This window comes from Cynocephalus volans, chromosome 8 (genome assembly GCF_027409185.1).
Source record: "Cynocephalus volans isolate mCynVol1 chromosome 8, mCynVol1.pri, whole genome shotgun sequence".
Classification (NCBI taxonomy): Eukaryota; Metazoa; Chordata; class Mammalia; order Dermoptera; family Cynocephalidae; genus Cynocephalus; species Cynocephalus volans.
Genome location: NC_084467.1, coordinates 101719541 through 101746177, shown reverse-complemented (window position 1 = coordinate 101746177; position 26637 = coordinate 101719541). Strand labels below are relative to the sequence as shown.

At 45.2% G+C, this 26637-nt stretch overlaps 1 protein-coding gene across 4 annotated transcripts in view; it reads left to right on the top strand.

Moving 5' to 3' along the window:
• The first annotated feature begins 448 nt into the window (after positions 1-448).
• The window catches only part of TSPAN2 (tetraspanin 2), a 43197-nt gene continuing 17008 nt past the window's right edge, over positions 449-26637 (top strand). For all 4 annotated transcript variants that reach the window (XR_010024197.1, XR_010024196.1, XM_063104902.1 and 1 more), the window contains exons 1-2: positions 449-572; positions 15667-15769. Coding sequence is in view for 2 of the 4 variants with exons in the window: in XM_063104902.1 (XP_062960972.1) it covers positions 504-572; positions 15667-15769 (172 nt within the window). In the remaining 2 variants the exon portion in view is untranslated. The remainder of the gene's footprint in view (positions 573-15666; positions 15770-26637) is intronic.

Below are 26637 nucleotides of genomic sequence, written 5' to 3'. Positions count from 1 at the left end.
CGGAGGGAGGGTCCCCTAGAAGCGGCCTCCGCAGCCCGTGCGCTTGCTCAGCGCCGGGGAACCACAGGCCGGGTGCCTCGCCACGGGTCCTGCCAGCTTCGGGGCGACCTTGGTCCTGCGTATGTCTTCCACCGAGGCCATCTTCCTAGGTTTCCATAGCCACCGAGGCCGCGTCCTTAACCCTCAACCATTACCGCGGGCCTCAAAGGAATCTGCACAAGGCGCTGAGTAAATGGGCCCCGCGTCCCGAGTGGACGCTCCCTCCTCGCAGATGCTCGCATAGGAAGGGAAGGCGGTGGTGCCCGGGTCCGGGGGAGGAGCTACCGCACCCTGCCGCCCGATCTCCATGCGCACCGGACCCCTGCCCCCAGCCAGCCGCCCCGCCCCTCCGGGCCACGCCCCCGCAGGCCACGCCCACGGCCCGCCCCGCCCCCGCCCCGCAGGCGCCCGCCGCTCGCGGCTCGGAGCCCGGGGACTCGGGAGCCCGCCGCCGGGGCCGCAGCATGGGGCGCTTCCGCGGGGGTCTGCGGTGCATCAAGTATCTGCTGCTCGGCTTCAACCTGCTCTTCTGGGTGAGACCCGGAGCTGGGAGGGCCGGGCAGGGGGCCGGGCGGCGGGCTGGGGCCGGGGTCCCTGGAAAGCTCACCGCTGCGGCGTCCGAGCTGGGCTCCGGGAGAGGCAGGTTGTTCAGAAGGCGGAGGCAAGAAGAAGGCAGACAAAGAGGGAGGGGAGCGACGGAGGGGAAAGAGCGGAAAGGAAGAAGGTTGAGCAACGAAAACGGTGTGAGAAGGGGAGAGACACCGCGCGGCTCTTCCCCGCGAGGAGCCCCTCTGCCCTGGTTTTTATCTCCCAGCTGGTAACGCCAGGTGCAGGGACCCAGCCTCTCCTCACCTCCTGCGGGCTCGGGGCCCTGGCGGCCCGCTGCCCTCCGGCCTCCCAGGTAGCCCCACGCCTCTGGGTGATGAGATTCTTAGAGGGGGAGGGAACACACCCCCTTCTCGCTCTGCCTTCCCGCTGAGCCTGGCCGGGGCATCGGGAGAGAAACCCCTGCCCTGGAGCTGCCTGGGGTGGTGACCATCCGATTGTGTGGACGCACCACCTGACTGTGATGGTTTTGTTTAGGAAATTGGGGGTAGGCGTGAAGATTGGGGGTGGGATGGGAGAAAGTTGTCCTTTTTCTGTGCATTAAGGGAGGGTACCCCCGGATGAGAGGAGGGGGGTGCTCTTCTGTGATGGGGGTGGGGAATAGAGGGGCTTCCAAAGGGCAGCAGCATCTGCCTACAACTCCCAGCCTGCAGCCTCTGCTAAATACTTATGCTTCCAGAGATGATCTCATTCAACTTTGCGGGGTTTTATTGAAGTGACAACATTCCAAGGATTAGTGATGCATAGAGATAGGACCTTGATCCTTGTCTCCTTTATTGTTGGGACACAGTTAGGGCTAGACCATCCCTAGGTCCCTGGATACCCTGTCCCAGGCCCTGGAGGACTGTGAGACAAGGTCTGAAAATTGTCTGCACATTCCCTCTTGCTCTTTCTTAAGACAATGTCAGCCAGTGTTACTGTTCAGATAGACCCTGGGGGGAAATATAGGTCTTTCTTTGGGTGAAGAGGCTCTTAGAGCGGGGAGGGAACAGCAGGGACCTGGGTGCTATGAAACCACTGGGCTGAAGGAGGGAGGTTGTCTTCCCATGACTCCAACTAATTAATTATTGAATGATGAGCACCGCTTGCATCTGCCAACCCATTAGCCCAGATGCCTAGGTGACTCTAGCAACTTCAAGCTCTTCAGAGGCCAAGTGATCATCTTCAGCATCCTTCAGCAGTGGAAGCTGTGAAGGAGGTACCTCGTGAATTTTAAAGATACACATGGCTTTTGTACACCTGGGAGTTTACATACAGCATCCTATAGGGAGGAGCATTTCTGAAGGCCCTTTACAAGGCCCTTCATTACATTGTGTTTTTTAGTAGTCTGGCTTAATTTCAAAAGTTGTTAATTATAGATGTGATGCTACAGTGATACCCTTCACTCTCACTGCTTACAAATTCAAAGGAAGTTTTATATCAGCTTCAGAAGGAATTCTTAGGCTGGGCTCAGTGCTTATTTAGTGCCTGATGTTGTGCCAGCCTTTCCAAGGATAATTAGAAGCAATTGTTGAATGTTTTCAATGTGTCAGGGACAGTGCTAAGTACTTTGCATTTGTTATTACACTTAATCCTCACAACAGTCCTAATGTGCATACTATTATTGTCCCCATTTTTACAGATGAGGAAACAAAGGCTCAAATAGGTTAACTTCCAAGGTCACACAGCTAGTTAGTGGCAGAGTTGGGACTCAAACTCAGCCTACCTTCCTTTAGGCACTGTGGTACATTCAACCAGTCGTTCTCAAAAGTGTATTTCCTGGACCAGCAATATCAGCATCTCTTGGGAATTTGTCAGAATGCACATTCTCTGCCCATCCTAGACCTGCTGAATCAGAAACTCTAGGGGAGGCAGCCAGCAATCTATTTTAACAGCTATCCAGGTAATTATTATCCATGCTCGAGTTCGAGAACCACTCTATTAAATAATTATTAAACAAATAATTTAAAATTATAAAACACTGTTCCCTAAGCAGCTAATCTATTTGAGGAAATGAGACAAATGCAGGTAGAACAACAGCAACAAATAAGACAACATACAATAAAGTGACAAATTTCCCTCTGTTGACCATAAACACAGAAAGGAAGGGAAGTAAAAAGAAAGCAATGTTTGAGTGCTCCCATGTGTTAGGCACTGAGGTGAGGTTAGATATGACCTTTTATATATATGATCCAGTGAAGGAGTGCAGAGAAAGAAACACAGTAATAGTGAGGAGCCAGGAAAGTTCTCCTGAAAAAAGGAGCTATTTAAGCTAAACTTTGAAGGACTGGTAGAATGGAGGTGGGCAAAGGTGGGAGGGTGACACACCACCCACCAGCTGAGGGCCAGAGCAAGGGGGAGTTGAGGGACCATCTGACTAATGAAGCCATCAGGCTTGAGTGCAGAGATCTAAGCAGGGTGTGCTTGAGCAAGTTATCCTTACTTCTAGGCTCCTTTTCTCATCTGTACAATTGTAGAGTTGTTGAGAGGATTCAAAGGAAATATGCATAGTAAGTGTTCAAAAATGTTAACTAATATTTTTATTGTTAAGTGTCTGGCACATAGGAAGCATTCACTAAATGTTAGTTCTCCTTCCCCTGATTCTCTTAATGTTGGGGAACCGTGCATATATGTGCCAAGTGACATGCAGCTTGTCTTCATTGATAACTACACATTATCTTCTCAACTTCTCAACTTGTACTTGTGGATATTACCCACTAGAACTTAAAATACTGAGAGCAGGATTTTTTTTCTGTTTTGTTCACAGCTGCGTTCCCAGCACCGAGAATAGGGCCCAGCGTGTAGGTGGCACTCAATAAATACCTGTAGAATGAATTATGAGTCTTCAGTTTAAAGAACTTGGTACAAATGGCCTTCCTGATTTGCACAGATAATCAATTATCAACTTTGTCTGGAGGACTGAGCCTATCTAGCCCTGCTCACTACCCAGATGACTGTTCTTTGCTTGCATAGATTGAGCCCAGCAGGGAAATATGAAGGACTTCCTCTCTCCCATTTCTGTGGGAGTTGGAGGGAAAGGGGGTCAAAGAACAGCAGCAGTTACAGGCAGCCTTGCCATGTCTATATGTGCACAACCAAAGGGAAGGGGTAAACTAAAGTAGGTACCTAATGGTTTAGGGGAAAGCACATGTGTGGGATAAGTTAACCAGATATCCACCTTCAGTGTAACTGAAGGAACTGATTCCAGAAAAGCCCTACCCTCATTTCTGAAGTTGTTTTTTCCCATTTGGAGGGCTTTGTGGGAAGTTTGGGAAAGTAGTGGAGGGCAGAGTACAGTTTTCCTGGAAGGACAGGCTTTTGCTGTGACTTACAGTGTAATATTTACACACACCCTCAGATGTTCACATGCCTGTACTTCTGAGGTACGAGGTGTCCCTGGGTGACAGTACTTCCTTTCTTATCAGAAATTCACTAGAACACAGGTGGCAGAGCAGAGTTTGTCTGTGATATGCGATTTGACAAATTGATTTGAAACCTCCCCTGGCAGCTTGGTTTAAGTTTCCCTAGGCTGTGCTCCTGGTTTTATAAACATTCTACTAGATCCTGCCAGGGCCAGCACAGCACTTCCTGGCCCAGGGCCACTGACCATATTCACCATTGAATTTTTAAAAACAAAAGTAAAGCCTAGCCATTAACCTCGCTAAATTAATTTCTGCTATCACATTTGGTGTCTAATATGAAACCCCTCCCAACATCTGTCATGTCTAAATTTGGATACTGCAGTCAGATATCACAGTATATTCCTGTGCCATTCATTGAAATCACCTTTATTTTTTTCCTCCGTTGCATAGCAATATAAATAAAACACCACAACCCACCAAGCCGCACATGTTGGCTTAAAGAAAACCCTGGGCGCTATTTATTCCTTGGTTTATTGTTGTATGCTCAGCATTTTCCTATCATTGTGCTGTACTGAGTTGCTCAGTGTTACAGACCAACAGGAAGCAGGGCTGTTCATTGTTGAAAGTCAGATGCCATATATGGCAAGTTTGAAGTCGCTCTCCTTTCCTTCTCACCACTATTAATGCTCTTTGGCTTTTCATTTGGTGCTGTCTAACAGGTGCTTTTAGGAAAGACAGTGTCTCGTTGGCTTGGGAGTGTAATGAAGCTTATAGAAGTCACCTCCCCCTCTTTTCCAAACTTATTTCAAACAGTAACTTAAGAGCAAAACCCGTCAGAAAGACTGGTTTAAAAAAATACCTAAAGAAAGTATTCTTTGGTGTCCACCCAAAAGCTAGACCACCCACAAGGCAGATAGGAATATCTTCAGCCTCACTGGAGGATAGTCTTCATTTCTGATATCTGTCAAAGTGGAACAACAGCAGCAGTGGCCAACCTCCCCTAGTGTGGACAAGGTGTTTCTGGAAGGGACAAGGAGTCTATCATAGGATAGGGGCCAGTCTGGAGAGGCCAAAGCTATAGTTGCAGTCGTCTGGTAGACTTTGGAAAGGTCTACGTAGCATGGAAATTCAAATCCAGGAATTCAAAGTCTGGAAGATGGATACTGGCATCACACTGAGTTTATTCCTGGCTCCCCTCTTTACTCCTAGGAGACCTTGGACAAGTTGTTTAACCTCTGAGCCTCAGTTTTCTCATCTGTAAAATAGACACAATGAAATACCAACATCAATCTAAGATCTTTGGGCGGATAAAACGAGTTAATATATATAAAGTAATGAGTATGATAAATGCATATAGTAAGTACTCAACTTATATTAGTAGTAGTTGTATTTAAAAATCAGATCTGCCCTGTCTCTGTGCTACCAAGTGGAGGCCAGGGGGAGGCAATGGGAAAAACTTTCGTGATCAGTGCGTCTCAGACTTTAATGTGCATGCAGATCACCCGGGGATCTTGTTCAACTTTATGTTCTGATTCAGTAGGTCTACATTTCTAACAAGCCCCCAGATGATGCTGGTGCTGCTGGTCTAGGAACATACTTTAAGAACCGCTGATTTAGATGTAGCCTGAAGGAAACAGAGACCCACCAGCAGCACTTGTTTCTGAATGGGGCAAAGAAGTGCCCTTCCTCTTGGCTTGCTCACCTGGCTTGCTTGTGGCAGTTGTCTTAATTTCAGTTACCACTTTGCCATTATTGTTTTAAGAATTCTTTTTTACACTATTACTTGATGGTTTCTAGAATTATCAGGAGGCCACCTGTCAGTTGTCCATTGCATTTCACTGTGTTATTCAAGAACGTCATCATGAAGTATACTTTGGGTCATGTCATGACCCGTGATTTGGGTCATCAAATCATGTCATGGTCACTAAGGAATTAAGGAGAAGGAGTCAGTAAGAGAACAAAGCCAGTAAGATGGGAATATCAGATGGCTGGGAGCACATCTTACAGATAAATAAAGGTGCCTTGACCTGCCTTTTCCATCCTCTTTGGATTTGATTGGGAACAAAAATAGCAATGCTAATTAACATTTTTTTGATATTTTAGTTTGCAAAATGCTTTCACATGCATTATCCCATCTGCTAATGAGTCACAAGAATCCCATGATATAGTGTAATTATCCCCATTTTACAGATGTAGAAGGTGAAAGGCAGGCACAGTAGATGGTATGTCCCAGGTCTTTTGATTTTAAACCCCATGTTGTTTTTTCTGTGTTAACTTACTAGGATATGTGGAATACAAGGCATAAGAAATGCTATGAGCTTGAAAAATGGGAGGTTTGTGACCAAGGAGATTATAACCAGTGTTGGATTTAGTCTTAATGCGTTCCAGAAATGCAGGTGCAAAGAGATGCATAAAATATTCTGGCATATGGGAGAAGCAGGAGAGAGGTTGAGAACACTATCAATCAATTTAAGGCAGAGGAAAAGTAAGATGGAAATTGAAAACATATCAAGAGATAGTTTTAAAATTAATTTCAGCAGCAAAAACATGAAGAATAATAAGCATGATATAATTGTAAGCTATGTGCCAGCTGCTTTCCTAAGCAAATTTTTATATTAAATCCTTTAATCCTTACAACCCTATGAAATAGCAGCTATTATCATCCCGAGATCATATATGAGGACACAGAGGTACAAAGAGTTTAAGAGATTTGCCCAGGTCTCAGAACTAGCCAGTGACAGAACTGGGGTTTCTGTGCGTGACTTCAGAGTTTATGCTCTAAGGACTCCAAGTCTACAGATTAACAGGGAGAGAAGGTTAGAGCTATGACAAGCACATGAATTCTAGACCTTCACTGTTCAATATGATGGCTATGCTACTGATCACATGGCTATTTACATTTAAATTAATTAAAATTAAATGAAATGTTACCTTCGATTACTCAGTCCCACTGGCCACACTTCAAGTGCTCAATCACCATAGGTGGCTAGTTGGCTACATTATTGGACAGCACAGATAGAGAACATTCACATCATTGGAGAAAGTTCTGTTGGACAGCTCTAGCTTAAATATAATTATTCTTTCTCTCATAAGTACATCTTTTTATACTTTTCTCATATTAGGTCTTAAAAAATAACTAAAATTAAAGAAGGGGGACATAATTTCTATAAAAGATTACTGACCAATACCTGTACCACCCAGCAGGAAAAAAAGAAAAAGAAAAAAAAAGATCACTGACTTTCTAATATAGAAGGTTAAGAAAACTCAAAGGAATTCCAGCTGTCATGGAAAAAGGGAGCAAAGAGCTAAAATAAAGATCAGTAGAGGAAGGCAGCAGAGGACTAAGTTATTGTATCATGGAAGTGGTGTTTCCTGTCTTGAAGGAGATTAGACTTTCAGTGTAACTGTAACATTAGCAAGTCTATCAACATAATAAAACTAAGTTCTGGGCACTCACTGTTCTGACTATGTAATGTGAACTCATTTAATCGCTTAAGGAGGCACTATTATAACCTCCACTTTGCAGATGCAGGGGTTAGAGAGGGTGGTGGCTTGGCCAAGATCACAGGACTAGTAAGTGGCAGAGCCTGATTCAAATCCAGATGCCTAGAACCCCCGTTTTTATCCACTACAACTCCTCTATACCACAGTGCTGTACATGTGGATGTTATTGTTATTTTCCTGTCTAAGCATATTGTTATTCAGTCTGAACACTCAGAAGAGGTAAGATTTCTAGAAGAGCAGTTGGCAGATGTTCTAAAATGTGTGCCAAGCTCTGTCCTTCCATCGTAATGGTGATTGGGAAAGAGTCGCTTATGAACTGGGAGCAAGGGAATTGAGCAGGATGGCAAAGCCCCCCAACAGGGCAGGGCAGGGCCAGGCGTGCGTTGGAAGCTCCTGTCACTTATCCAGGAGGCTGACTTGGTCTGTCTGCTCATGCCAGACTGTCTAGTCCTTGGTGAATGGGCCAGGGGTGCACCTTCCTGACCTCAAATGGGTTCTGGTAATTGCTATTAAAAAAAAAAAAAATCTCTACAGAACAGCAAGCTAGACTTTCACGATTTTTGCTGGATTCTGTCTAAGCTAACTTTTTATTTAAAAAGTGTTTGGGCTTGCTTGCTCCCATCTAGCCTAAGTTCTACCTGAAACATTTTTTTTCTGCCATTGTCGCTCTCTAAGAACTAAAACTAAGTGAAGATCATTATTATTGATCAATATTTAAGAATCCCATTTATCTGCTCCAAAATAGTTCTCTCAATCACTTTGAAGAATATTGGGTTGTAAAATAAATATTGTTTAATGTCTTGTCTTTGCTTATGTAAAACTTGATGTAGATGAGATGTCTCAGTAGTCATTGTGACCCCCAAGATAAGTGTTTATGTATTCAGAGGGCAAACCTAGGATAAGAGCCAGCTGGATACTACAGGGAGGAAGTCCAGAGAAATTAGAAAAGAACATTTTTGTCCCCCCAGGGTTTATCCCCGAGACGAGGTAAGGCAGACATTGAGTTTAATTCACTTCTGTGAGTTGGTGGGATGGATTTTAGTTCTGTCTGTGTTTGATTTTCACTTGATAAAGCCATCTGCTCCCTGGAGTCGGTAGCCAGTAACCTGTGACATTCATTTTGCCACATAAAGGAAACTACACAGCCATCATCTTTCTCCTAATTCTTGCTGTTCCCTACTCTCCTCCTCCTTTCCCCTGGAAATTTTAAGAGACAAGGCATTGTGTACAACCATGGAATAAACACAACACACTCTCCTCTGTCTGTAAGGAAATTATCTGCTTTGTCATTCATAGCAAGCTTTTCATCCGAAGTTAGCTTCCTTCCCCTGAAGTTATACTCTCCCAGCACCTATAAACTGCCTCCCCGCAATGTCAATTCATCCATGCAAGTTAACTTTATAACAACCTAAACAAACAGAAGAAGGTGTGTTTGACACAAATATATAGCCCAGCATTCTCTCCAGAGATGAATAGAAAATTCCTGATTCCGTTGTGGTTTGAATCCGCAGCACCCTTCCATCAGTGCAGAGAAGTAAGCATTGACTGATTATAAAATATACTTTTACCCCGAGGAATTCTTAGTGTGAGCTTGTTCTTAGGAAATTTTATGAGGAAATATAGGAGAAGTCAGAAGCACTGGTATGTCAAGGAGCTGCTGTGCATTTCCAAGCTAACGCAGCCATCTAATCATCACACGCTGCCACAGTCCTACCTCCCAATTCCAGTTCATCTGGTCTTGATGTCGAGGCCAGGACAGCAAGGTCTCTCAGAAGCCATTTGTTATGAATATCTTATGGCATTCAGCTCTTGTATTTTTTCTGATAAAATCCTTGATTTTGAGAAAGTGGCATCTGAATCCTTGCCTTGCTTTCATTACGTAGTAGGAGAAAATCTTGGAAGCTGGCTTTCTTCTTTGAGAAAATTAGTGTCATCTTGCAGAGCAAATGTGTTTCTGACTTTTGCCGGCTAAAGGGATGAGACTCCATTACCCTCATGGTATCATAATCAGATCAGGAATCATCAGTGCTGATTATGTGATTCCATCTGGGATGAGAAACGCCACCAAGAGCAAGTGTTAGCTTAAAAGCATTTAATGAAAACTCTAGGATCAAAGTGTCATTTTCAACTTGATGTTAATTTATCCCAAAGAAGAGAGTTGCAGATGAGTTGGGCTGTGTGTACACATGGTATTTACCCCAGAGGAACAAGAATACAGAATTGACTTTGTTGATACTTTCATTCAAGTGCAGCTTGTGAGTGTGTGTATGTGTATGTGTGTGTTGCTATAATTGTATTAAATGCTCTTTAATACATTTAATACAGTCAATTTAATTTACATATTTAAATTTAAATTTAATTTACTTAGTTAATTTACTGGCCCCTGCCAGTAAAAGGAATATATAGATTTATTCTTGGTGTCCTTGCATAGAGTGCAGCACACATCCCTGCAGGATTAGGAAAACACAGAACTGATACTACATGCTCTGTTTTGTTTTCTTTTTCTGTTTTGCTGAAAAGAAGTGTTTTGCTGAGTATATTCAACGTTGTATTCACACAGTGCTTCCAAGGTATCTGCAGTGTTTTCCGAGTGCAGAGGAATTTGAAAATAGTACTTTGCGAAGTATTCCCTTGGAGAGCTATGAGGCAGGGTTGCTTGCAATTGCTCCCATTAGCCTGTCTTAGTCAGCTCAGGCTGAAATAAAATTTAAAAAAAATACTATAGACTGGGTAGCTTAAACAATAGAGATTAATTTCTCACAGTTCTGGAGGCTGAAGTCTGAGATCAGGGTGCCAGCATGGTTGGGTTCTGGCGAGGGCTCTCTTCCTGGCTTGTAGATGGCCACCTTCTTGCTGCATCCTCCATGGTGGAGAGGGAGAACAAGCTCTTTGATATCTTCTTATAAGGATACTAATCCCATCGTGGGGGCCCTATTCTCATGACCTCATCTAAACTTAATTATCTCCCAAAGGCCCCATCTCCAAATACCATCACATTGGGGGTTAGGGCTTCAACACAGGAAATTTGGGGGAACACAATTGAGTCCGTAGCACAGCCTAAATGCTACCTTTGGGTAGATCCTCCGTTCATTCATTTAACAAATGTCTGTTAAGAGCCCACTCAGAAAGGCAGAGAGGAAGGTGTTTGGGATACAGTAGTATAGGCCCTGTCCCCACCCTCGCAGCGCTTAGGCCTTAATTTTTAAAAATTACAGAAATATTTAAATAGAAATATTTATGTGAGATACAAAGGAAGGAACATATCTAGGCCAGGTAGATGTCCCCGAGGATGTGGCATTAGAGCTGAGGGCTTGAGTGGGTGTCAGCTAAGAGAGAGAGCAGGGGAGGAGAGCATTCAAAGCTGAGGAAACAGCAATAACAGAGGCCCCAGGTGGGAGAAGGAACTGGAACTTGTGGCCAGAGCATCTGAGGACCATTAAGTTGTGGTTCCCACCTAGGTGTGAACACACATGCTGTCTAGAACTTCCCTAAGTGATGATTTTTACCCAAAAAGGGAGCTTTCTGCTGGGTTTAGTCACCAGATAGCAGGATAGCATATATTTGCTCTTTGTGATCCAGGTGACTAGAGTTCAGGAGGGGAAAGGGTGGGCAGACTGGAGCAGCAGGTCTGGGGAATGATCTTTGCGTTTCTGCACCTCACTGCTACCCCCTCCAACTGGACTAGTGCCTTCCTAGGGACCATGATTGTGATTCATGAAACCCTTTCTTTTCATAAGTGAAAAAATATGTCCTCAAGATAGGACATTTCAACAGCAATCCCAGGAAGGTGGAAATAAATACAATAAAATAAATTTGAAATCCATTAATGGGTTCTGCTTCCTGCTAAATGTTGGCAGATAGCCATTACTTAAAGGAAAGTTTTTGTCCATCCACTTTGTTTTAAATGCTTTCTAGTCCGGTCTCCCATCCTCTCTTCTGCTTCTTTATTTTAGAACTCAAACTGTCTTCTCTAAAGACGTATGTTTACAATTTGCAATTTCATGTCCTACAAACTTCCTGGAGTATGGTCAGCTACTGAAATAACATGCCCATGAAAATACGTAATATAAATGTATCTGGTGATCCCCTATTTAATGACATGGATTTATATGTCACTGTCTTCCTTTCACTGCATTCTTCTCATATTTTTTTTTCTGTTTTACTTCTCTTTTTTAATAGTGGGCATACTTTTGCCCTCAAAATCCTATTTCATCACATCCTCTGAGTGCCTCATGCACAACTGGTCCTCCAAAAAGGAGTGGTGATACAAGGACTGACGCTATCTGGCACCTTCTCGCGTGCATTCGAGTACATGGTTCTGTGACTGTATTCTTCCTTCAGGGTTAGATTCCCTCCTGGGTCACCCAGTGGGGATTAGCTTCTCCACGAGCCCCTGAGATCCTCGTGAAAAGGGCTGGATATTCCTCTTCTCCGCACCCTTGGCCTCTGGCTCATAATAAATGCTCAATAAACATTTTTAAATAATTAACATGAAAGTCCAACTTATGGTGTTGTATGAAAAATTCTTCTTGGAAAAATGGCAGTATATCTGGTTGTAATTGTTCCAAAAGGCACAGGGATCGGCACTGGCCCTGGAAGCAGGGCAGCCCTCAGCAAAGCTCTTTAGTCAGTACAGTGCTTCTTCATGGTTCCCACGGCTCCCCACATCCACTCCCTAGTGTCCTCTCTCTGGTCCTCAGTTACTCAGGCCTTTCTCTTAGAGTCTTCACCGTGTCTGGCCTCAGGTAACCTTCATGCTCCTGACCATTCCCATCAAAGTAAGGGCTTCCACCTGCTGTGCCCTCAAGACCCTGCCCTGGGCGTTCTGAGATGGTAGCACACTAAATAGGAGCTGTGAGGAACCGTCTGCCCCAGCTCCCCTCCCAAGCCCCAGCCCTGACCTCCCCCAGAGGCACCTCCCCAACACAGCACGGAGGTGAGGAGATGAAGCCCTCACCCTGGTGTCACCTCTGCCTGGCCTTCTCCCCTCCCTCCAGTCCTTTCCTGCTCAGTGACTTCTAACTCATTCTTCAAGACATAAGTCGAAGTGTAAGGCCTTCTGCTACCTGCTGGTGGCGGCGTTTGCTCCCCACCCTTGGCCGTGCGCACGCTCTTCCTCTGCAGCAGCTTCCTGCATCACACCACGTAGCACTGCACGTGATTATCTTCCCTGCCGGCCGTGCCTTTCTCATCGCTGTTTTCCTGATGCTGAGCGCCGTACCTGGCCTGGAACATAGTGATTCTTAATAAACAGGCAAAGAAGAAAGACCTGGGGGAAGCGAGAAGATAGGGTGGGGGCAAGAGAAGGGAAGGAAGAAAGGGGGCTGCCTCTCACTCCTTGATTTCTAACATTGGTTGAGGGGCAGGGTTGCATCTAAATGAAGAAGAGTGGCTGAGATTAAAAGGGGAAGAGAGAATGGGGGCACAGGGGAGTTTGGGCCTCAAAGGGTTAAAAGTTGGGATTGGAGGGGTTGAAGGCTTCCCTCAGTCATCAGGGAACTGTATGGAACACAGAGGGTGATGAGAACTTAGCGACACTAGACTCACTCACTTCGTTCCTGACTGTACTGGAATTGGTGTGAGTTTTTTTTCAAGCAATTTCCAGTGTGTGGTAGACCAACCAAAGGCCAGTGATCACAGGAAATTCCATGAGCCTTTCAGAGATAGTGAGTTTAAAGGACGAAAAGGCTACGTGGTCTCTGTTATTGCCACTTTCCAAAGCGGTGACCAGACTGTCTCTCCTCACAAGCAACATCAGCCCTGCCAGGTCCTCACTCACAGTGTCCCTGACCAGGCCAGCAGCAGCATGCTATGAGGATTCCCTTCCACACAGTGATGACATTCAGCTAAGCTACAGTTTCCTTGACTCAGGAGGAAACCCGTGTGGTTTGGGGTTGGGGGGCGTGGATGAGCAAGCGCAGATTTTTTCCCATTGCTCAATGGCTTTAAATTGCAACCTCTCTTTTAATTTTCCATTGTGCATCAAACACATCTGTGCCAGAATTGGACCAATGTATTCCGTCTGGGAGGATGATCCCAGACAGCTATAAATTAGAGTTTGTGTACAGAGATTCCAAAAATGTGGCCTCGTGTTAGGGTGTCCCTGGGACCAGTCACCTCCTCCACAGTCTGCTGGGTGGTTGTTGGCTTTGGCCTGATGCCTCTGTCAATAGATTTTCCTTTGGATTTGGAAACTATCTTTCCATCAAGTCACCACAGAGATGAGGGTGTGCAGGGTTGCCTGTAAGGCTGTGCTAGGCAGGCTTGTCCCAGGCAGCCTTTGGGTGCTCCTGGGGATGGTGCTTGACCAAGGCTATCACTCCCTTCCCTGCCCAGGAATAGCAAAGACTTCAAGGCTAGTTTCCTCCCAAGTGAAAGCATGACCCAGAAAGACCCTCTCCACTGTTTCTGGATTGAACATAGAAACTACTATGCAATAATGCTTTGAAAAAAAAAAAAGTTTTTAAGTTACAAGAGTAATACATGCTTAATGCAGAAAACTTAGAAAATATAATGAGAAGAAAAAAAGGAACCTGTAATCTTACCCTCCGGAGATATTGTTAATATTTTCTCATGGTTTGTTTTTAAATGTTTCCATGCCATGCTACCCTTTATAAAAATGCAGAAGTCTTTCAAGTGCTGGGTGAGCCCAATTCCTTTAGCATCCCTCACATTATCCCATTAGTGCTTTCCTCTAAGTCCTGGAAACTTTTAGTTACACCACATGAGGAAGTCCAGCTGGTAGAACGCTGTCCCTCTGACTCCTCATCGAAGTCATGCCACTTTTCTGAAGAAGTTGGTCCCAAAGGGAATTGGCCTCGAGGGATAGAAGGTGAAGAGGACCAAAGTTCTCATGTAAATCCAGCCGGATAGCCCTGAAGGGTAGCGCCAGGTCCTTTACAAGCAGCCCCACAAGACAGAAGGATCCTGTGTAAAAAGCACTCTGGTCTAACCCTGACTTTGATATGATTTTTCCTTATTAAACCTCTGTTTCTCTGGTTTTCGTCCTCTGTCCTCCTGTTGCCAGCTTTTGTGTGTGCTCTGCTCTGTCTAGGCAGGGGCAGCCTCTAAGTTGTTCATCCCGTGATGGCCTAGGGCGGCCCAAGAGCAACTGGATGGGTTGGCAGAGTCAGGAGGCTATTTTTACATCTCTGCTTACTTTCCCAGAGGGCCTTGAGCCCAGAAGGTGCCCGGTAAATATCTGTGGATTGATTGATATGGTGAAATTTGAGAGTGGTGTTTGTGGAGAGAGAACACCATGGCTGGAGCCTGCTGGCCTGCAGTGTGACAGTCCTGCAATGGCAGAAGGGCTTCCAGCTTCAATGCTAGCCTCATAAAAGCCTTCCGAGTGGAGAAGGAGAGGAAGCCGGGTGATGACTCTACCAGCCGCCAGCCTGCCCAGCCACTGCCTGCGCCAGCCACTCAGTGTCTCCATGAGCTGCACAGCACACAGACCACACTTTTTCAGAAAATTATTTTTTCCTTTCTCACTTTCCATGGAAACTCAAAATAGCAACCAAAAAAAAAAAAAAAAAAAAAAAACAGCCGGACTCCCTCCCTGCCTGCAAAACCATCCCCAGGCAGGGCAGTGGCCATATAGGACTGGGGGTAGACAGGGTTATAGATGCCTCTAAAACTGCTTTCTAATTGGGGATTGCGCACTCATGAGGTATGGGCAGGTTTTGAGGTGGGCGTATTTTCTTCCAATTTAGAAAGTTGAGTTACCCCCAGGTCTTGGAGTTCATCTTGCTCTTGGTGAACTGGAGGCTGAAACAGTCGCCTCTCACTGTGTTGTTAGTGAGGAGGTCCAATGTGCCAACAAGTGACAGTAAGGCAGGGGCAGGTGCCTTCCAGGGAGAATATTGTTGGAACATTGTTTTTGAGACACTTCTCCAGCCATGCTGTGTACTCCCCATAACAACAGGGCAACCTGACAGCATGGAAAAACCCTGTATGTGAAATCAGGAAGGACCAGTTCTAATATCACAGTAGGGGCATGAGGGACTTTGAGCCTTAAATTTCACCTTTCTGAGCCTCTTTTTCCTCCCTTATAAAATGTGAAGGGTGGACTAGGTGAACCCTTTCGGCCTTCAGCATCCTGTGCCTCCAGCCTGCGCTGGGGTCTGTGCATATGCCTTCCTCTTCCGTTGTAAATGCGGTGTTGCTTACCTTGCAGCTGGCTGGGGCAGCAGTTATTGCTTTTGGACTATGGTTTCGGTTCGGAGGCACCATGAAGGATTTATCATCAGAGGACAAGTCCCCAGAGTATTTCTACATGGGTGAGTAACTTCAGCTTCCTAAGCTTTAGCTCAGGGTAGTGCTGCCCAGAGGCCTAAGCCTTGGGCTTTGGTGAGAGGGGGAAGGATGAAGGGGCGGGAAAGAGGCGTAAAGGAGCCAACACCTGAGCCCTGTACACGCCACCTGGCCCTCAGGCACGTGCAGGCGAGGCGGGTGGAGAGGACCTTGCCACCCCTCCCCTCCTGCCCCTCACATGGTTTATCCCTTCACTCTCCAAAATCAAGGAAGGCCAGGGCTGGTAAGACTGACCTCTTGTACTTGTTTTCTTTTCAAAAAAAATCAGTCTCAAGGAAATGTAACTAAAATTCATTTCAAAGAATTCGAAAACTCCTTTTTGCCCTTTGAGTAAAGTGGGTATACCACAAGTCTGTCATTCACTAGTCCACCTGGGGTGACATAGGGCCCCTGCCAAGTCAGGATTTTATTTTATGATCTTGTGTTTTAAATTGTCTAGGAGGGAAATGTAACTCAAAATGAAGAGAGACATCTCAAGGTTTGGGGGTACTAATCTCAGTGCCCTCTTGACTAGGGACTGCAGAGAAGAGGGGAAGGGAGGGAGGGGACGTCAGGGCTGCCCCTGGGGAAGAGGCTGCAGTGGGGGAGGGGCAATAACTCTGCCTCCTACCCGCAGTAGGAAGGGAGCGAGGCATGCAGGGTAGGGTGTGGCCTTCAACTCTGAGATGGTGCTATTAGCAGGGGCTGAGCATTGTTGCGCTGCATTTCGTTCCCTCTGACCTACTTCTAGCCCTGTCCTGTGGCCTTTTCTCTTTCTCTAGCTAAGTGAACCTGGACTCTAGTTTTCAAGAAGCCCAAGACCACCATTGTCATTATAGGTGATACCTCTAACTGACTGCCTGTTTTAAGATCCATGCCAGCCATTGAGTAAGCATCATTTGATTGTGGCGACCTCTGTACCTGGGGAGAAGAGAGTCCTGCACAGGCCATTTGCTACAAATCCCAGGAAGAGTAGAGTTTCTTCCCAGGAGAGAGAGTCCAAGCCCCGCTCAGAGCCATGATGTTCCCGTGAAGGGCCAGCTCACAGCTGTGTTACCTTGTCTTCCAAACACTCTTCCTGCACAGCATCCTCCTGGGAGGAGCACAGCCATATCAGTTAGGATACTTTAAGAGGAAAGTAACAGAAAACCTACTAAAGATGGGTAACAATAAGGACATTCCACATTTCATGAAATCTTAGGTGCAGCTTTTTGTAAAATGCCCAATTATTTTGGCTTCCACTAAAAAAAGAAAAAATGTAGTAACTCTGTAATAACTATGCCAATGTAGTAACTATAACGTACCATAAAAGACACATCCTAATTTCAGAACTGTTAAAATGTACAAAAATACATCATAAAATTGATGAAATGTGGTAAAAGAAGTCTGGGGATAGGGAATTTCTAGAATTAGTGCAGAGCTCAACAACATCACCAAGGACCCAGGTTCTTTCCCTCTGTCTACTCTGTGGTCCTCAGTATGTCCTCAGACATCTCCCCTTGGCTCCAAGCATGGTACACTCATAAGGCAACCAACATCCAAAGGAGAAAAAAGGAAGTTTCACCTCAGATGGCCCTTTTTACAAATGAATAAAACCTTTTTAGAAGTCTGCCAACATGTTTCCCCTTGCAGCTTACTGGCCAGATTTGCACTGTGTATTCATGCCTAAACCAATCATGGCCTAGGAGAGAATTACTGTGACTGACTCTCTAATTTATTGATATTCACACCTGGGCCTGGAGAGAGGCCCAGCCTCCCCAGAGGGCCTCTGACACTTGGATGAGATTGGGGTTTTTTGACAAGGAAAAATTGGAGGAATCTGCCATGGACTTAACACAGAAATGCTCTTTTCTACCTACATGGTTTCCTGGCGGTTTCATGTGCTTCCATCCAAAAGCTGACACACACATTTGGCCTATTCTTCCTTGAGGGACTCGCAGCTCTGAAGACTTCCCCACAAGCATTCTGCTCTCCCAGAGCAGGCCTGAGTGTTCCAAGGACAAGCTCATCCCTCCCATCCTTGTCCTGCACTACCTCCAGGAGTTGGTGACCCCACCCCAGGGGACACACAGGAACAGGCAGAAGAGAGGGCAGGACAAGGAACGCACCTTCTTTTCTGTTGCTGATATTCCAGGAGCTGCTGATTCCATAACTATTCCCCACAATTTCTAACTCAGTGCCCACTGGATTAACTGCAGCAAAGATTTAACTCTATCCTAATGGGATTCATGTCTCTCCAGACATATACAGAGGAAATGTGCAATAATCAATAGCAGACAACAGTCACAAGCATATAGTAGGTGCTGCATGAGTGGACAGACACATCACTCAATGAAGTGGGAGAGAGCACTGGGGGCTGCTGAGCCAGGCCTCAGGGGGAGGGGTGCTTGAATGGAGCTTTGAGGACAGGTCAGTTTTGGATAGACTGAGTTAGGAGAGCCTTATTCGTAACTCCAAATTAGGGTTGGCAAATATACAGCAGGCAACTACCATCTATTCCCTTGTCTGTGGAGAATATGGCTAATTGTTCAGGACCCTGTTTGGGGGACTTTTCTTAACCCAGCCCTTCCCAAGCATTCACAGCTGATGCTCAGGGTGAACCTTATTTTCTCTTCCTACTCTGAGGTCAGTAGGGACTTGATGTCCTAACATAAGGTTAGTCTCAATACATCAGGTTAGTCTCAATAAACAGTGGAAGTCTTTTGTCCCTGAAATTCAGGCATGGTGGGGGTCGGGCTGTAGCATTCAGTCTGTCTACTCTTACAAGCTATTGGGTTTGCTCTTGAACCCTATTCATCTCATCTTCCTCAGATGTAATCCTAGGACTTTCCAGCAAAAACTGCATTTTTACCTTTAGGTCAATGGGGAGGATTCCACCCTTAGTTAGAACCAAAACACAGGAAAACACCACCAGTTCAGTTATATTCATGAATTGTCCTTCAGGTTGTTTGGCAATAACTAACTGCGTAAAACCCAGCCACCTACCCATCATCACAGCCAAGTTTGAGGTTAAAAGATTTAAATCTCTATAATGTAATTTTTCTGAAACTGAAGCAGAAATTTTTCAGCAACAGTAAAGGAAGACCATTTTAAAAGACGATGAAGACCTAGGTTATGTGAACAACACTTAAGAGGAGCCATATCCCTTTCAAATGATAACCAACATCTGTCTATTTAAAAATCTGTTCATGGTTATTTTAATTTTTTGGATTTCATCAAATATTTGGTTTTATGTAAACATAGTTATGAATTCAAGTAGGGGTGCCTCTATCCTTACCATTTTTTGTGGGTTACCTCATTTGAGAAAAAAATATACCCATCAATATAACTTAAATATAATCCATCAGCCACCATTTACAGTCCTGGGCTCTGAGGTCACACAGAAAAGAAAGCTGCAATTGCCCCCAGGTGACTTGCAATATATTTGAAAAGATTCATAGACTTAGCAGTTTAAATTACAATAAAAACTAGTGTATAACTAAATGCCAGCTAAGTGGTATTTGCACTGGGTGCATCAGAGGTCATTCTAAACTGATAAGAAGGATTAAAGACCAGACCGTGATCAATGGAAAGGAGGAAGAATGGGAACTGTGAAGGCTGCAGGTCAAGAGTGCACAAGGCGTGTCTGGGGGCAGTGATTAGCAAGCCCAGACTAGGCAGAGGGTTCTTACTGGAGTGTAAAGGATTAGGACAGGGTAGGAAGATCAGGCATGTTGGGGAGGAAGGGAGGACATGTATAAAGGGCCTTGGATGTCAGGGTTAATTTGGTAAGCAATAGAAGGATAATTGGGGACTTGGAGCAGGGCATGATCTGCACTGCATTTTAAAGAAATTATCTGGCAGCAGTGGAATGAAAGGGAGTCACAAGACAAGAGAAAAACATGATTGACTGTTGATATAGTCAGGCCTGAAGAAATAAGGGCATAACCCATAGTGGTTGCTACCATAGTGTAGAACTTATTATGATGAAAAAGTCTAGAAACATGATTAAACATTATTAAGCCTGACTAATCAAACTCAGGGACAGAAGGAATCAAAATGGCAAAAAATATCAGTGATAGAGACAAGCCCAGAAGTAATAATTCATCAGATGGAAGCCTGAATTACAGAAGTAAGGCGGCTCCTGCCCAGTCAGGGAGAGGGACAGTTGTGTGCAGCTAAGGATGGAAGCCAGTCCCAGTGAGCAGCCTCTGTCTCTGCTGCTCCAGAAGCAAAGTGCTGATACCACCCTCACAGGCATAGATTTGGATTCAATGTAAAATCTTTTTAATGATTTGATTAAAAAAAAGTTGACCAGACTTCCACAGATGAAAGTGAACTCCCCTTTAGGTCCGTATTTAACCATTAATGTGACAGAAAATCAGAATAGGGTGTTTATGGATTCAGGAGATTGCTGTGTTGAGCAGGAGGGTGAACAAACATTCCTGATTCTGTTTTCTAATCTAAACCAAGGCAATATGCATGTTGCCCGAGATGTGAGGAATGAGTTATGTCGTGTCTTTATGGGTATGTCTGACAGGACTCTTTCTATTACAAATCACAGGAACCTACTCAAATTGACTTGAGCAACACAGAAATTAATTATCTCACACAACTGAAATTCCAGGATTAGTACTCCTCTCAGGCACTCACTGACGTGATGAGATCCAGCCTGTAGCCATCTCCTGGCTCTGCTTTCCTCTGGCTCCATTCTTAGGCAAGTTTCGTCTCCACGTGATAACACGACTGCCAGTGGCTCTAGTCTCCATCTGCAGAGTAACCCCAGTAGAAGAACATGATGGTTTCATTCCAACCAATCTGACTGAAGTCCCAAGCCTAACTCACATTGGCAATTTTGGGTCTAATGCCCATCCCTAAACCAGCTACTGTTAGCACAAGCCTGGGCTTTGTGCCTACCTTTGAGCTTGAGGTGAGTCAAGCCACACAACTGAGAATAGAGGAGGTTCATTTATCTAATGGAGAGAAAGAAGTGAATTCGGGGTCAGGAAAACAGCAGTCCACACACAGGGCCTGAATCCTTGCTTGTCCTTGGTGGCGCAGGACCTAGATATGGGCTTACTCACCCTTCCTTCTTCCTCAGCCACATCTCCCCACTCTAAGTCAGCCCAGAGTGGCTAGTGGTAAAGATACTCACGGTCCCTCAGTGCTCAAAGTTTAGGGAAGTGGGTAATCATAGAAACTTAGCACTAGGCAGAGTAGGGAAACTAGGAACTTAGGAAACTAAGCCCTGGTTAAGCAACGGGGGCTGGCAGTCAGCCATGGTTCCCCAGCTCTCCCTGGGGGGACTCAGCCCAGAACGCAGGTCTGTTGACACCCAGGCCTGTGCTTTCTCTGCTTCCCGGTGCTGCCTCTCTGGACAGCGGCAACAATCCTTTGTAAAGTCAGGGACCTTTGCTCCACTTCAAATATTTCTTATAATATAAATTGAGAAATACACATGTTTGTAGATATGGACATTTTTTTCCTCAATAAATAATTTTCCAGATAAGAAAGATACCTGCTCTATAGCAATAAAACAAGAAGAAAAATACACTAGGATACCATTTATGGACTCACATGGCATAAAGTGTTAGGTAATAGGACTTTAAAAAAGAAGCAGGCCCAGTTTTTGGAAAATTTCATTTCATGTCACAGGGCACTGTTCACTGATCTGTGTGAGTATTTTCTTTTCAGAATAGATTCCAGAACAATCAGCCCATTAAACTCTTACACCCTTTTGTTATAGAGTGTCTTAAACAGGCTTGACGTTGAAGTAGTTCTTAAAGAAATAAGTCCTCCCAGTCTCTCTGGAGGGGGGCCTGTCTCTGAGATGGACCCCAGGAAGATACATAGGGTGTCTAGCTCCCTGCTTCTGGGTGGATGGCTGCCGAGCTTTATAAGAGAAATTTTCCTATCTCTTGGGGGATGCTTTGCTTTCTGGCACCATTGACTCTACGTCCTTGATGATGGAGAGAGTTTCCCTTCCTGTGATAAGGATACAGACATGATTGCAAGCCAGGGGCCGTGGTAGGTCCTAGGCAAGGACAGGAGGATCCAGCTGGGAAATGAGGACAGGGAGAGAGAGTAGTCAGACTGACTGCCACCTTCTCAAGACCTCTGGATCCAGGCTGAGGCCTGGAGGCCGATGCAGGGTCTCTGTGTCCACTGGTTGCTAAGGTGAAGAAGGGAGAACCTGGCAGGAGCGGAGCTAGCAGCAGGAGGGCTTGTGTTACTTGGTGTTTCCTAGACTTTCTCCACTCTAGTCTCTTTCAGTGAACTCTTGGGAAAAGCCCCTGTGTCTTCCAAATTCTGGCAACCTGCCCATCTGACTTCCTGTTATGGCCCCTCTCTGGCCTGCCTTGTGGATGGGGTCTTCTTTCTAGGAGTGCAGAGTGAAGAGTAATCCCCTCAGCCTTTGGAAAGCTGGAGAGGCTGTGGACTCAAGCGCATGAAGTCACTTCTGTGAGCAGAGGGTAGTAGCAGGTTTTCTCCGTGAAGGGGTTGCCCACGCTCTCAGGAGCCGCTTGGTTCTCCAGGATCGCAGCCTGCCTGCAGCTGTCTCTCCCTGTTGAATTCAGAGTCCTGGAGCCTGGCTTCGATTGCGGCTGGAGGTTATGTGTAAGGAAAGCTTTCCAACACTGAACATTAAGGGGCTGACTTGCCTTTTTAAAAACTCTGACTCACTCTTTCAGTGGTTTTTTTTTTTTACTTCTTGGTTTTCAGTTGTATCTGACAGCCTTGGTAGCTGGATAACAGGGAGGTACTAAAGCTTACGTTGTTGAGATCATTTCCCCAAAGCATTTTTACAGTAAGTTAAAGTATCCTCATTTGTATAGTGGTGAGTTAAAGAAAATAAAAGTTAGAGTAGATAGTCATTTCCTCATTGCAGATAACAAAACTGAAGAATAAGAGGACTTACCTAAAGCCATAGTTGGCAGGTCTGGATTTCTGGCTCCCAGCCCTGTGCTTTCAAAGGAAAACCCAGGAACCCTCAAGCACTTTTCTGAAGGAAGAAGAAAAAAGACTCTCCTGTCATTTATAAATTGCAGAATGAACAGATTTCTAGCTAAGATAGTCACTGCTGTTTGAGATCCTACTGAAAGTGCAGCGGGGGAGTTAAGGGTGTACCCTTTGGAGTAGACCACCCTGGGTTCAATTCCAATTTTACCCCTTACTGCCTGTGCAATCTTAGGTAAAGTTCTTAATTCCTCCGAGCCTCAGATTACTCAGCTGTGAAATGTGACTGTGCTTAAGCACAGTACCTGTGGTGTGGTGAGCCATTAATAAATATTGGCAATGTTACTGCTGTGATGAAGGCATGCTGAGGAAGGGGTCACCTGTGAGGGACGTGATTACACGGCAGAATACAGGAAGGAAAGATAGAGTGGCTTAGGTGCCATTTAGTCGGAATGAGTGACTAGTTGACAGCATCAAGACTTCTCAGCCAGCAGGTTCCTGAGACAATGTCTGTCAAGTGCACAGTACAGATGCCACCCAGAGCAGGCTGCTCCACCAAGAAGTGGTGGTTACTACTCTTAGTGTTGAGTGACTGTGACTCTAAGACATGTTAAGTGCTTAGAACAGCTCAATAACTGATAGCTGCTGCTGCTGTTGTTATTGAGAGAACTCAAGTCCTTCCCTTTCCCATAAAGTAAGTCCCATCCGATATTCTAAATATTTATAAATTATATGCATTCAGGAGAAGCTGGGAGGGACAGAGAGTTTTTATGCAGAGGCATAAAAAAATGTTTAGATGAATAATGGTCATTAGCAAGTTATGTAAAATGTCTGCTGCCAAAAGCCACTGAGATTGATGACCATACTGACATCCAGTCCCGAAAGGAGAGGAGCCACTTTTAAATGATTTTATGCAGAGAGGCTTTAGTAGGTCTTTTCTCTTTTCTGTGTTTACTTAAATGAACCTTCTAGATTAAAAAGAACTCTCTGAAACCTAAGAAAGAATTGTCAGGGAAGGTGTCCCAGGGAAAGCTCTTATTGGTAGAATGTCACTAGAGACCATTGGCATTGCAAAGCCCAGCCATCAATGATAAAAATGCAATTTCAAAGTGCTTTCTCTTTTTCAAATCAAGGGAACTAGGACTCTGAAAGCATGAGGGATTTGGGAAATAGGTCATACTTTTGTAACACGTGCTGCTATGGGAAGGAGAGGGCTCTACAGAAACCATCTTGGAATTAAATTGAGGCTGGAAATTAATTTACTCATTCAGCCACTATTTTTTCAGGGACAGACCATACAAAGGATAAGGTATCCTTGGAAACTACAGGTTGCCTTATGGTGTGCAGAGTATTACAACCAGATTTGGAATCCAGCAGACCCAAGGAATTTTGCCACTTGTAGAATTTCTTTTGATTTTCCCTTCAGCTCCAACAAGTAGAGCTCATTTGGAATTGGGCTGAGTCACGTGGCCCACACATCCACAGAGATTTGCTGGGAAGAGGTTTCTGGAGTCGAGGCTACTAGGTCAGTTTCAGGTTGTTTTTGCCATGAGCTCTGGGATTCTGGTAGCCTGAGAATGGAATATTGTTCAATTCAAATAAGCAAATTTTCTTGGAGCGCCCATTATTTCAGAAGGGCAAGGATTGTTGCCTGAGGCACCAAGCAGTCTCCTTCACAGTAGGGAATAACTCTGTCCTTAGACCCCGTGCCTCTCTCCACGGAGCCCCCAGCCTCGTCAGGCGTGACACTGTTTCCCGTATTGCAGACTTTCTCAGGGTGGGAGGCCTTCATCTTCATCTGCCTGACCTTGAGGAGCCCAAAACTGTGGTGGCTTTGTGGATGTTTGCCGAAATGTATTCCCAGCATCTATCTCTAAGCAAAGATGGGCAACGACAGACAGCCAGTCCAGAACTCCCGATTTGATTTACTCTCTCTTTATCTGCTTGTCCAATAAACACTAAATGGAGAATTCTGCCTTGTGCTGGGTATATCCTAGGTAGAATCAATCAGGTTTGTCTGTGGACTTGAAATCTAGAGAGAGAGACAAATATGAGAACCTGCAAAGGCACAAAGTGGAAAAGTGCAGGGTGGGGTACATGACGGTAAGTTCCCGTGTGGCTGGACTGTAGGATGGATAAGGATTTAGGGAGGCTGGTCCTGTAACAGCCTGAACAGAAGTGACTCCATTTTGTTGAACTTCGGAATTTAAAAGTTTTTTTTTTACTCTTGTAACCCGAACCACATAGCTTGCAGCTGTACATTAGAATACAGTGATTCTTGTTCACATGATTGCTAGAACATAATGACTTTTTCTCACATTGTACACAGAATAATTACAGAAGAAATTATTAACCCAGTTGGCTATTCTTTCCTAGCTTACTTACTAGATCTTTTTGAGGTTTACAGGAATTGAATCCGTGACTTGACTTCATGGAGGATAGTCACCATGAATCAGCTCCCACCTGAGTTCTTTGATGTGTACCTGCAATTTTATGATTATGCCTGCACGTCCCTGCTTAGGTCATCATGAATCTGCCCTTCTACCACCTGTCCCTGTAAAACCCTTTGCCAAGTCTGGAAAAAGTGGAGATGGTCTTTCAGACATGAACCCACCATTTCCCGAGGCTGCCGGCTTCCTGATTAAAGGCTACCTCTCCTTACACCAACACTTGTCTCTCAATTATTGACTATTAAGCAGTGAGCAAATGGACCTTGGGATTTCAGTAACAGTCCCCAGGCTGTGACTCCATCCAGAATCTGCAGACTGTCACGTAGCAGTTGCAGCAGTGGCGATGCAGAGGCAATTAACGTTTTAAGCTGGAAATCAATATACTCAGGTGGCCCCCCCTGGGACATTCTGTGAGGGAACTGAATAATGGTGTTGCTGCCCTTCCTTCAGCCTGTTTCCCTGGGGCAGTGATAGGAGTGCGGGAAGGGTGAGCCCGTGAGTCCTGCCTGTAGCCGTCTTGCCTCTGACCCCCACTTGTAAAACAAAAATAATAACAGTCTTACTTAACCAGGTTGTTTTGAGCAGCCAAGGAGATGATGGAAGTGAGTGAGCTTTGACAAACAAAGGCATTTTTTAAATGTCTTATTTTAATAATGTCTTATGTTAAATGTCTTTAATCAAAGACAGTAAGGTGATTAGGCAGTGGGAACAACAATGCTATTATTTTTAATATGGTATCATTTCTCTCATGACCACATCCATTCCCCATGAAATTATTCTTGCAGAGAAAAGGAAAAGGAGGAAGTGGCTGAGACAAGCAGCAGGAAATAAATACCTGCCCCAGGACTGCAGAGCAGCAGGGCTTTACCCTCCCTGGTGAACCCTGAAGACAGGCTGGGGTGGTGCAGGAAACAGCAGCCTCCTTGCGGCTCTGTGTCTGTGAACGAATAGGTCTGCCCACAAACCACTATCAGCAGCTCAGAGGAGCCCCAGGAAGAGCCCTGAATGCCAGGCTCAGGGGTTCCCCACAGAGGCGGGGCACCAGCCCCACATCTCGGGTGAATGGGAGTGGTTTCCAGGTGATTCATGTGAGTAAAATGCAGAAAGTAAAATAGAGGCTGTTAGCGTCATTCCAAATAAGTCAAGTGCCAGGTCCTTACTGTGTTCTAACTTATCTCAGGGTTAGAGAAAGAAATAAGAAAAGGCCTGGTTTTATTTCCCTCAGAGCCAGAGCATTTCTGCCCTTTTCTTTCTCTGTGAGAACAAGTGTTCCTGGGGCTGGACTTAAGTAGTAAGCGAAATCACCACCCGAATTAAGGCTGCTACTATTGCTAGAGGCAGGATAGAGTCATGCTGATGAGCTGGCATTTGAGGCATGAGGGCTTTTTCTCCCAGCTCTAACAAACATCAACTCCATGACCTTGGGCAAATTGCTTAGTCTCTTGGGGCCCAGTTCCTCCGTCTAAAAA